We start from the raw sequence: 13277 nt of genomic DNA on the forward strand, positions 1-13277 counted from the left end.
AGCTGTTGTGAATGGAAGTTCATTCATGATTTGGCTGTTTGTCTGTTACTGATGTATACGAACTCTTGTGATTTTTGCACATTGATTTTGTATCCTGAGACACTGCTGAAGTTGCTTATCAGCTTAAGGAGATTTTGGGCTGAGACAATGGGGTTTTCTAAACATACAATCATGTTATCTGCAAACAGGGATAATTTGACTTCTTCTTTTCCTAACTGAATACCCTTGATTTCTTTCTCTTGCCTGATTGCCCTAGCCAGAACTTCCAACACTATGTTGAATAGGAGTGGTGAGAGAGGGCATCCCTGTCTTGTGCCAGTTTTCAAAGGGAATTTTTCCAGTTTTTGCCCATTCAGTATGATATTGGCTGTGGGTTTGTCATAAATAGCTCTTGTTTGGTTCTTTTTTAAATTTCACTTTGAAATTTTGTTTCTTTTCCTTTTTATCTTTGAAATGGGGTCTCACTTGGTCACCCAGGCAGTGGCGTGATTATGGCTCACTACAGCCTCAACACCCTGGGCTCAAGCACTCTTCCCACCTCAGCCTCAGGCTAAAAAAAAGAAATAAAGAGGAGGGGAGGAGTTGGGGAGAGAGGAGGCAGAGCCTGGAACATAGAAGCAGGAAAGTCTGCCTTATTGTGGAGGCAAGGATATCACTATTCAGGGCCCAGGAACTTCTATATTGCTAAATCCATGTTAAGAAATGTAGAGTTTAGTTAATTAAACAACTTAGCACATTTTTTGTGGACCCTGATCAGACAGGAGAAGTGATGGTTTATGTACAAGCTTTCTCATTCCCCAGAACTTTGAAGAACAACTTTAAGGAAGTATCACCTGGTCATAATATATAAGAGTGTGTGTGTGTGTGTGCGCGCGCGTATATATATGTAGATATATGTATGCACACACACACTCATATATACCTATATATACATGTATATAGGTATTCATGTGTATATACACACACACATATATATGTTATGTTAATATATAAAATATTTATAATATAAATATATGTATATATTTTTGATAGGGGCAGTGTCTTCCTGTGTTGTCCAGTTTGGTCTCAAACTCCTGGCCTTCAGCAATCCTCCCACCTTGGCCTCCCAGAGTGCTGGGATTACAGCATAAGCCACTGTGCCTGGCCTCATGGTAATTTTAACCTGTAGGAGAATGGGTGGGAGGATCCAGAGGGCCTAAGTAAAGTAGAACTGGGACAATGAAGACAACATCTTGATGGATGCCAGCAGAAAGGTGTCTTCTTGGGCTTCTGAATGTGAAGAGGAGGAGTTCCTCGAGACGAGAAGAGAACTTCTGTTAGCTCTGGATCTCACTTTATGTATCTATATGTCCACACATACATTTAATATTTATTTATCGAGTATATAGCATGTGCTAGGCATTGTATTTATATTGATTTACTGGTGTGCAAGACATGCATAATTTCTCCAAGGATCTTTATTTAGTTGTTCTAATGGACACATGCACACACCTTCATAAACAGGACATTACTGTGTGACAAATGTCATGCAGGGCACATGACAAATGTCACGCAGGGCACGGTGGAAGGAAACTGATGGAACATTTGGTGCTCCACTGTTGGAAAGGGAAGAGCTATCTGTGAAAACGTCCTTGAGGAAGCAACTTCAAAGCTGAGACTCCTGCAAGGATTGCATTTAGTCACTCGTAGGGACAGGCTGATCAGCCAATGTAAAGTTTATTTCCTCCTGAGCAATGGGCTTGTGACTTCGATATGTGTGTGAGAGTTTCCTTGGCTGAAGCTTTCTCATATTACATGTCATTGTTCAATATCACACAACTAAAGCACCTAAAAGTAAATACTGACTTTAGCTTAATGTTGGACTTGAGGTTGTAAGGTAAAATCAGGGATGAGAGAAGTCAAGAATAGGGTCAAAGTCTCTTCTTCTAGAGGAATATGGTCAGGAGAGAGCAGAACCTCAGAAATTTGGGGAAGTGGGGGTGGCGGTGGGTGTTGCTTGAACTAGGTGTTGAGGAAGAATGCAGGAGTTCTGAGGTTTCTGATGTGACTTGGGGGTCTGAAAGTTACTGGTGATCAGCATAGAAAAAGATGAGAAGAAACTTGGCCAGGTAGAGAAGATGGAAGCAGTCCCAAGGAACCATTGAAGGAGGTGTATTTCCGGAGGTGAGTTAGAGCAAATGGCATTTACCTGGTCTCTGCCAGGCTCTCTTCTGGGTGCTCTGTTACTTATTGTTCTTTTTAGTTTTTATTTAGTTTCATTTTAGTTTTAGTTACATTGATGATGGTCTTCAACAAAGCTGCTTTCTGGATAGCATTGATGCTACTAAAAATGCCAGTTCTCAGATGTAGGAGGAATCATTCAAATTTAAGCAAGAGAAGGTCAGTTTTTTTTTTAAGCCACAGCTGAAGAAATAAATTTGCCCATACTTTATTTAGGATGGGAGCAAAAAACTTTGAGAGCACGGGGTACTATAATACATACTCAATACTCAAATTTTCAGTCCAATTTGGGGCCTCAATAATAACTCAATAATACATACTCAAATTTTCAGTCCAATTTGGGGCCTTCTTATAGGCACCCAGGGGCAGTTTTAGCCCCAGGACTCAGAACTGGCCTTTTTAAGACCTAGGAACTTGATAATGACACGGCGGATCTCCTTGGTCTTAATACTGTATATGATTGGGTTAAGCATGGGAGGCACAAAAAGGTAGACATTGGCCATAAGAAGATGAAAAGCAGGTGGGGCATGCTTCCCAAAACGGTGCACCAGGGACAGCCCCATCATGGGCACAAAGAATACTAGCACAGCACAGAGATGAGCAGTGCATGTCTGAAAGGCACGGTGCTGGTCCTCCTGGGAGGCCAGGCCTGCTACTGTGAGCAGGATGAGTCCATAGGACAGTGCGATGAGCACCAGGTCCAGCATCACAGTGAAAGCTACTACCATCAGTCCATACAGGTTATTGAAAGTGGTATCTGTGCAGGCTAGCTGTATCACTTCCTGGTGCAGGCAAAACGAGTGGGAGAGGACCACAGATCCACAGTAAGAAAAAGCCTTCAGGAGGAGGACAATAGGGATAGTGGCCACAGGTCCCCGGAAAATGACAATCAGGCCCGCCCTGACCACTCGCTGGTCAGTGATAATGACTGAATACCTCAGAGGGTGGCAGATGGCCACAAAGCGGTCAAAGGACATGATGAGGAGCACCGAGGACTCCATGAAGGAAAATGAGTGGATGCAGAACATCTGGATTTGACATGCTCCAAAGTAGATATGATGGGAGTTAAACCAGAAAATCCCCATAGTGGTGGGTAAGGTGGACACACACAGCCCCAGGTCAGTGAGGGCCAGCAAGGACAGTAGATAGTACATGGGTGTGTGCAGACGAGGGCTGGTCTTAATAATGATCAGAATGAAACAATTGCCTGAGATGGCCACCATGTACATAAAGAAAAAGGGGATGAAAATCCAGTGTTTGATGGCTTCCAATCCAGGAAAGCTGGTGAGATAGAACATGGGGCTAAACTGAGTAATGTTGGACAGCGGCATGAATTGAAGACTGCGTGAATATTGGGCTGACATTCCTCGGGGATTGAGCTGAAAATAAATGGATATTTCTGGTTACTAATTCTTCAGCTTCACTAACATTCACAACATCCCAAGCAGTACCACGGTCATCATCACCTTTAGTATTATCTACTCCACCCTTATGAATTCCACCAGGCTCACTACTGAACTTTCTTTGATAACATTGCCCTCACCAGTTTTTCTCTGTATTTCTATTATTCCAGTTCCTCTCTGCCTCTTTGCTGGTGTGTCTTTATTGCTCCACCCTTAAGTATAGCTCTTCCCATCCTTGGCAATTTTCTGGCCATATTCTATTATTTCTTCTTAATGTCATCCACTCCCGTGATTTCATTTACCATCCATATATTGGTAAATAACAAACATATAATTCCAGAACTTGTCTTCTTCTCTTTTGATTTCCAGATTCTAGCAACATCTGTACTTTTCGTTATCTCAGTGGCCCAAGTCAAATATCATGTTATATGTTAGACTTCTCCGTATCACATCTCTCCATAGTATCTAATCAACCAATCACCAAGTCCTGAGGTTTCTGTTTACCGAATAATTCAAGTCTGTTTACTCACCGTCACCTTCATTGATGCTATTCTAATTCAGATCACTCTTTCTGGACATTCCAGTGACTTATCTTTTCTACTACTCTATTCAGTTGACTACTATATAGCAAGAGAGACATAAAAGTTTTTAATGAAGTAAAAAAGGTTTAAAATGACATTCAAGACCCTACCTTATTTTCTCTCTGTATGTATCCTATTTTCTTATCTACCTTAATTTTCTCTGTTACATTCATGGTGTTAATGACACTAAACAATTCTTCCAGTTTATCTAGTATTCTTGCTCATATGTAAACATTTGTATTTTCATTCTTCCTGGAATAAAAACATTTTTTCCTTAGATAGCTTTCCCTTAATCTTTGTCTAGTTACCTTCTACTGATACAACCCACCTTAGCTTAGATATGATATCCTTCAGGCCTTCTTAAATTCCTCAAGTTTAGTTTGAATACCCTCTCCTATGTGTTCCTATAGCTCACTATGCATTAATTACCATGATACTTTCCCTGCAGCATTGTCAATTTCTGTATTGCCTCTATAATGTGAATTGCTTGTGGACATAAACCATGACTGTCTCTTTTTTAATATTAATTTTAGCTCTAGGCATTGACTTTTTTAGCCACCACACCGTTGGAACCCTTTCAATGTTATTTGAATAAATTATTTAAAATGTATCACTACCATTAATCTTACTTCAATAATTATTTATTAATCGATTCAATAAATAGATATTGAAATTGTGTTACATGGCAGACATGATTCTATTAGGTTGGTGCAAAAGTAATTGTGGTTTTTACCATTACTTTCAATGGCCAAAACCACATTACTTTTGCAACTAAGTACTGAAAATATAATGAACAGAAACAGAATAGAGGTAAAAGGAAACACATACATACATACTACAATGCAAGGTAATGTAATGCAATAAAGAAATGTGGAGTAAAGGAGGAAGGTGAGAGTTATGCATTTTATATAGCGTAGTCAGAGAAGACCTCTCTGAGGAGGTAATTTTAGAGAAGCAATCAAAATCAGAGGGCAAGTGTGTGACTATCTTAAAGAAAAACATTCAAGGAAGAAGAAAGAACAAGTGAAAGTTCCAGAAGCAGAGAGCAGCTTGACAAGTTTAAAAGACAAAAGAAGGACAATGTATATTCAATGGAGGAAGCAAGGTGGGGAATGGTGGCAAATGCACTTGAAGTGGCAGCTAAATGCTACGTCATGTATGATCTTGCAGGTCATGCAAGCTACTTTGAATTTTATTATACTTGTGAGTTTTGAGTTGAGAGCAGAGGTGCTGCATGGATATAAGGCCTACATCACTTTGGCAAGGGGTAAAAGAATGGTCTGGAGTAGATTGAGTTGGAGTCCTTGTAGGATAAATGCTAACATGGAAGCCCCAAATCAATCTACTCCAAACCCAAACTGATTTCTTTTTGCTTCCCTATCTCATTAGGAATGTTTCTCTCTTTCCCTCAGTTGCCTTGTTCTAAAACCTAAACTCAGGTTCCTTTGATTCCTTCCTCACCCCGACGTGATTCAGTATATTGAACCAAATTATTAATATATCAATTCCTTACCTTCTAGTCTTTCAAACCTCTCCTTCACCGTCACTGTCCCTCCTTGAGGTGAGGGGGGCCTCACCTCATTTCCTTATTTTTTTTTTTTTTGCGTTTTTTTCTTAACATCATAATACTTTTCTGTTTTAAGTGACTAATATTTTATCCCAGTTTGTCTTGTCAGTTTGTTTGTCTTTTAATTTTTAATGAAGTGTCTTTTTAAAAAATACACAGGTGCTAGTTTTTTTATCTTGGAAAATCTGCTTTTTTTTTTTTTTAATATGACTTCTAGGGTTTCTTTCTTTAGTTTAAAAGATCTCTCTTGGACCATAATTCTGAAATTATTCAACTGTGTATTTCTAAAATGTTTAGTTTTTCTTTTTATGTTTAATTGAATCAAAACTTATTTTTACATATGGTATGAAGTAAGGTCTAACTTTATCTTTTCCTAATGGATGGCCATTTTTCCAATATTATTATTTTAAACAATTCAATATTTCTTCTCCCATTTGAAATGTTTTCCGCCACCTCACTGCTAGATATGGGTCTGTTTATTAATTTTATTTTGTGTAATGAATCTATCACTTCATTTCTAAGACAATACTACATTGTTTTAACTAGTCCAGCTTTATAATAAGTCATTCTTCTATTTTTTTCACATATTTTTTGCTACTTCTGTGCATTCTTCAATAAATTTAGAATGAATTTGTAAAGTTAAAAAGAAATGGTCCACATTTCTTTTCCATTTCTTCACTTCTCAGTTTACTACTCAACCAACTACCCTATAATGTTTTTTTTTTATAACCTTCTTAGCTAAAGCAATGCTCCTTAAATTCACCAGTGACCTCTAGGGGCCAAATGCAATGGAGAGTCTTAATTATACCTGCTTTTATTGATTTTTTTTTTTTTTTTTTTTTTTTTTTTGGTGCAATAGTTGTGTGTCCTGGCTATGCCTTCCTTTTTAGAACTCTCTCTAGAAATTCTTAATGCCAAAATCTGCTGATTCTCTTCTGATTTTTGTGATCGCTTCTATGTACTCTGTTACTTCCATTGCTCAGATATTTATGTTACTCAGTTTCCTGTCCTTGAACACCTTAAATTCTCATTCATTATATTATCTTTTATTATTATTACTTATACAGTAGTAGCTCTTAGACATTAATCTCTAGTCCAAATAACTCTGTTACATATGAGGCCTGAGTTTCTGCCTTCTCACTAGGTGTTTCCAAAAGAATACTGATGAAACTCAACACATCTAACATTGAGCCCAGCATCCATCTCTTCACACCTGATTCTTCTCATGTTTATGATTTTTGATAATATTATTTGCCATTTCCAGTCATTCAAGACAACATTTTTGAGCTAGTGCTCTACTCAACCCTCTCCCTCTTTGTGTATCTAATTTTAAATTAAGTCCTTTTAATCTATGCCTGTAATCTATTTTTTAATCTTCATCTCTGTAGCCAGTGTCCTTGTTCTTAGCTTTCCCACACCTGCTTGCCTGACTTGTCATTCAACATGCAAAGCCAGGCTCCTCATTCCCTTGGTCCATCCTCTACTGCAGCCATGGAAATTATGCAGAAAGTGCTAACTCTATGAATCACTGCACTGTTTTCAGTCCTTCAGTAGCTCCCCGTCATTAGAATAAAGTTCAAACTTGTAAAAGATCTGTGGTGATCAGTCCAATCATGATAGGTCATCCATGATTTAGATGCTGTGAAAAACTTTACATAATCATGAATATTTCTTATAACTATGAAACGTTTTATCCCTACTTCACAAGGAGAAAACTATAAAAAGGCAAACAACCATCCCAAGGCCTGGTAGTGAGCTAAAATCAGGATAAGATGTGAACCCTTGTCTCTCTATGCGTGGTCCTGGTAGCCTAAAACACCCTGTAACACCATCTTTAGCCAGGCCCTTCTTGTTCTGACACCTTTCCAAACCCATCTTTTCCCAGTTAACACACCCATATCATTTTTTCCTTCAATTCCCCACACATACTTTTCTTGTTTTTATTCTTCTATATTTATTGCTTTCTTGGCAAAAACCACCCCTGTTTTTCCAACCAGTAAACACTTGCTGATCTTTTAAGACTTAGTACAAATATCACTTCTTCTGGCAAATCTCTCCTGACTTCCTTCTGTAGCATTAGGTAAATCTTTATTTAGATAATTAGGTAAATCTTTCTCTGTTCTCACGTAGTACCTGTAATGTACTATTAAGGTGTAAATACACACACATTCTTTATATTTTTATACTTATATATACTTATGATACTTATACATATGTGGAATATACTTATACAGCTATATAAGTACAAATATGTATAAGTTTAAATAACATAAGTGTATAGATTTACTCATATATACTTTATAGAATATACATTTTAGTATATATATATTCTTTGTATACTTTATAGATATTTTTATATATAAGTATAGAGTATACATATATGTGTCCATATATTTATATATGTAAACATAAATATACAAAAATATTTATTGTTATGTATTTGTACACATGTTTATACTTACATATACTTTGTACAACATATATTATTTATCTATTATAGGTAGTATTTATAAATATTCTTTATTATATGTGTTTAGAACATAAATTTATGTTGGCAAAAACTACCATTAATTTTGCACCAACCTAATAATTCATTTTTAAAAGTTGATTAGACTGGAATTCTCTAAGGGCCTCTGGAGCCTGACAGTGTCTAAGATGTGGTAGGTACCACTATATATACATATTTGTTTGCATGAAAAACTAAATGGGTGAATAAATAAAGTACTCACCTCTTATCCTGATTCTTTGTGCCTGGGGTTCTGTTGTCAGCTCTGTGTTCACCAACTTCAGAGTGATGAGATGGACAGGGAGAGGGATCTGGTGGAAGCAAGATGTCTATACAGAGACAATGACAGGGCTGGGATTATTTCTCTTGGAAAGGATACTTCCTCTTGGGAAGGAAGTTTTAGGATTTTTTTCCTAGCAAGAGAGACAATTGTCCATGATAGGAGAGCAACAGTCATTTTTTCATGCCTTCTAAGCAACGGAGGAGTCCACTCAGAGCAATCAGTTAAGTCTACTTTCAGCTTAGATCACAGGAGAAAATTCCTGAAAAGAGAGATATTCAGTATACAATGAGTAATTGGCTGTCTATCTTACCTATGTCTAAATATTCTTTTGTTTGAATTTAATATTAGTTATTTTTTAATGAACTATGTTGGTGGAGGATACTGTTTCTTATAAATAGGAGAATATGCAAAAGAAGCTGCACCTAAACACGAAGAATTGAACCAGACTATTCATTTTTGAACCCCTAGCGAACATTTCCACAGTCGTCAAACTTGTCTGTAAATATGCCTGTTTTGAGTTCTGTAGAGGAGGATTTTGGAAGGGGAAGGTCATATCTTGGATACTGGGGAAGTTATAAGGTATTGTTTGGACTAAAATAAGCAGATTGAGGATGGGATATTTCCTATGTTAACTGGACCAGCACATAAAATGCATTTAATAATTTGTTGAATAAGTGAATGACTTTTTCTAATGAGAGAAAGGAGAGGGTGTGTGTACCAGATGGCTCGGCAGGAAAGAGTATAGAGACCAGAGGGCTTCTGCCATCCTGACCTCTAGACATGATCCAGGGAGGTGCTTGCCTGGCCATGCAGGCACTCATCAGGGAAGTGAGGCAGCTCTGCCTCCTGGCCTTCCTAACAGAATACTGCAGATGAGCTCTCCTCTTTTCCAGCATGAGAAGGTCCTGTTTTCTGTTCCTTTCTCTGGCTCTGGTTCTGTGCATAGACTCTGAGAATATCAGAAGAGATTCTGTGAGAACCCTGGATTCTAAGACTTCATTTTCCAAGTGAAAAATCTAAGGCACAGCCTGCTGTACATGGTGGTTCACACTTACAATTCTGGCAACGTGGAAGAATGAGGTGGGATGATTGCTTGAATCCAGGAGTTTGAGTTTACAGTGAGCTATGATTACACCACTGCATTCTATCCTGGGCAACAGAGCTAGACCTCATCTCTAAAAACAACAAACAAAGAAACAACAACAGAAGAAAACAAACAAATAAAAATTCCATTTGGCTTAGTGCAGGGAATGTGGGGAATCCATTTGGCTAAGGACATTCAAACATTTGGGGGAAAAGCCATAACTGTAACTCAGACCACCTCTTTTCGGGCTCACTGCTTTTGTGATACCTATGCATTCCCATTTTCCTGCATTTCTCCCTCCTCTCTCCTATGTCCCCGTAATTACCTGCTCCTGAAACCCCAGCACAAAACAGTAATGAGACTCACCAGGAGGTAATAACAAAAATGTGAAGCCAAGTAGTGGCTTCTAAAGGAAGAAAGAAGAATATAGATAAGGATGACACAAGGGTCACTGAGAGGCACCAGCTTGTGGCTGTCATGGAAGGATTTATCCTCCTAAAGACCATGGCTCCAGCTGGGAGAACTTAATGGTAAACAAAGGGTCCCCAGGGCTGGGAATCCTATTGGCAGGAGACTTTCTTTATCTCCGCCCCTCTCTCCTGAAGCTGAAGAGCCCTAACTTTTTAGCATTCAGTCCCCAGGTTTTGGCTACACAGACATCTGCTGCAACAAAAGTACTACTGCCTCATTTGTTTATTTTTAATTTCATAAAGAAATCAATTCATATCACTTATCATTTTATTTACTGTCTTCTGTTATCCACTAGTAATGGACCCATCGTTTCCCAGAGAGGCCAGATGTGGTATATGAGGAGGATTATCCATGTGAGGTCCACAGTGGCTTTTAAATTGCACATCTGCCTTGAAGCACCACAATCACCACTACTTCAAGATTCTCTCACTCCTGCACTCATTTTCCTATCTATTTTATATTTCTGATTACCACAGATAATTAAATTGCCCTCCATCTCTGCCAGCCTCTATAACTTTGGACCCAGAGGCCAATCTTGCATATTCAATCCTACCCCAAGCAAACATCCAGGTCAGTGTCTCAGGCTTTCCCAAAGCTCTCTACTTCCTCTTTGAATGAACTGGACATTCCTTCAGTGAACCCTACAACAAGCAGTCTTTACAAAACTTTTTGCCTTCTTTACTTTTCTAGTAGCAAATGCCATCAACATTTAGTAAAAAAAAAAATAAATCGTCTTGTACTTCTTCCCCAGACTATGTTACAGAACCTGAGGTAATGTGATCAGGTCATGTGTACATTTCTCTTTTCTTTCAAAACTCACACACAACCTCTTCGCCACCAACACACTCTTGGAGACTGGCATAAAGCAAGGTATTACATCCTTTAAATAGGGCATGGTTGATTGGAGTTGTATGGGGATAAACTCCAAAATGGGGCATATAGATCTAAAGTCAGGACAGAGACCCATGAAGTTTATGATATGCCAGTGTGATCAGACCACACCCAGATAGAAGTGGCACCACCTTACACCAGGTAAGTAACTGGTTGTTAAGGCCAGAGTGTAGGAGCAGAGTCAGGGTGATAGGTCAAGATGCAGAGAGCAGGATGTCTTATTAAATTGTACTTATGAGGAGGGTTCTGGCTTGCATACAAAAGGAAGGAGGTGAGCATCTTCATTTAGGCTTGTAGGAGAGGGCACCACTACCAGAAAAATTTGAGAAAATCCTGCATTTATTAAGAACATAATTTTAGCCTGTTTCACTGGGATCCTAGCTAAGGACAGTAGAGCAGCAACAACGCTGCTATTATTACCAGCAACAGCAAATATTACTATTATTCAGGGGCATCTATCACATATAAGATAGGAAGACAACTATCTTAAGCGCAATGTAAGAGATGGACATAGCAATTATATTAACACTTGTGGGTAGCACCTCGTCCACAGGTGAGGGCCAGGGTAAGCCCCAACCTGAGCTATGAAGACTAGGTAAGAATCAGCCACAGATGGAGCTTTATAGAAAGCTATTTCCAAAAAGGAGTGGTAGCGTAAGCAAGGGCATGGAGGTGAGGAAAGTTGTTATGTGTTTTGAGAACTGTAAGATTTTCTGATGCTCAAATATAACATTTAAGAGAGTTAATACCTTGGCAGGAGCAAGACCTGAATGAATTTATATGACATGTCAAAGATGGTACACATTTTGATGGTTGGGTTTAAAAAGGCAGGCGATAATAATCATATTTTCCAGAGTACATTGTTAGCAATATGCAGGAAGGATTTAAAGTTAGCAATATGCAGGAAGGATTTAAAGTCTGCACTGGAAACAGATGTTATTTTGGTGTATGGAACTAGATGAAGATATATAATTGACAGCTTTTTACATAAACAGTACTGTTTAGTGGATAACCTACCATTTATCTAGATATCTCTAATATTTGCTTAATTTTTTAAAACTAACATCTGTATAATAGCTTTATACTCTATTTCTCTGAATTATACAATTGAAGGGCCAGTGTCCAAGCAATAGTTTTATTTGAAAACCAAATGAAAGAACTCAGCATTTTTGATTCTTTATTGCTGTAAATGATCTTTAGATTTGTTTTATCATATCACAAAATAGTCCTCTTTGAAGTTTGACTGAAATTACTTTAAATGTTCTCATCGATTTTCTTTTTTTTTTTTTTTAAATTTATTTATTATTATTAAACTTCAAGTTGTAGGGTACATGTGCACAACATGCAGGTTTGCTACATATGTATACTTGTGCCATGTTGGTGTGCTGCACCCATCAACTCGTCATTTACATCAGGTATAACTCCCAATGCAATCCCTCCCCCCTCCCCCCTCCCCATGATAGGCCCCGGTGTGTGATGTTCCCCTTCCCGAGTCCAAGTGATCTCATTGTTCAGTTCCCACCTATGAGTGAGAACATGTGGTGTTTGGTTTTCTGTTCTTGTGATAGTTTGCTGAGAATGATGGTTTCCAGCTGCATCCATGTCCCTACAAAGGACACAAACTCATCCTTTTTTATGGCTGCATAGTATTCCATGGTGTATATGTGCCACATTTTCTTAATCCAATCTGTCACTGATGGACATTTGGGATGATTCTAAGTCTTTGCTATTGTGAATAGTGCTGCAATAAACATACGTTTGCATGTGTCTTTATAGCAGCATAATTTATAATCCTTTGAGTATATACCCAGTAATGGGATGGCTGGGTCATATGGTACATCTAGTTCTAGATCCTTGAGGAATCGCCATACTGTTTTCCATAATGGTTGAACTAGTTTACAATCCCACCAACAGTGTAAAAGTGTTCCTATTTCTCCACATCCTCTCCAGCACCTGTTGTTTCCTGACTTTTGAATGATCGCCATTCTAACTGGTGTGAGATGGTATCTCATTGTGGTTTTGATTTGCATTTCTCTGATGGCCAGTGATGATGAGCATTTTTTCATGTGTCTGTTGGCTGTATGAATGTCTTCTTTTGAGAAATGTCTGTTCATATCCTTTGCCCACTTTTGGATGGGGTTGTTTGTTTTTTTCTTGTAAATTTGTTTGAGTTCTTTGTAGGTTCTGGATATTAGCCCTTTGTCAGATGAGTAGATTGCAAAAATTTTCTCCCATTCTGTAGGTTGCCTGTTCACTCTGATGGTAGTTTCT

The 13277-nt window shown here is 38.3% G+C and overlaps 1 protein-coding gene across 1 annotated transcript; it reads right to left on the minus strand.

Moving 5' to 3' along the window:
* Nucleotides 1–2591: 2591 nt before the first annotated feature.
* OR51M1 (olfactory receptor family 51 subfamily M member 1) lies at nucleotides 2592–4134 on the minus strand. The gene has a single exon (XM_038005531.2). The coding sequence runs from the start codon at nucleotides 3582–3584 to the stop codon at nucleotides 2592–2594; it is 993 nt and encodes a 330-aa protein (XP_037861459.1). The 5' UTR covers nucleotides 3585–4134.
* Between the last annotated feature and the right edge of the window lie 9143 nt (nucleotides 4135–13277).

The sequence above is a fragment of the Chlorocebus sabaeus genome, chromosome 1, assembly GCF_047675955.1.
Source record: "Chlorocebus sabaeus isolate Y175 chromosome 1, mChlSab1.0.hap1, whole genome shotgun sequence".
NCBI lineage: Eukaryota > Metazoa > Chordata > Mammalia > Primates > Cercopithecidae > Chlorocebus > Chlorocebus sabaeus.

Coding starts and splice junctions, on each gene's coding strand:
- OR51M1 (XM_038005531.2), bottom strand. CDS start 3,584: ATGTCAGCCCAATATTCACGCAGTCTTCAATTCATGCCGCTGTCCAAC.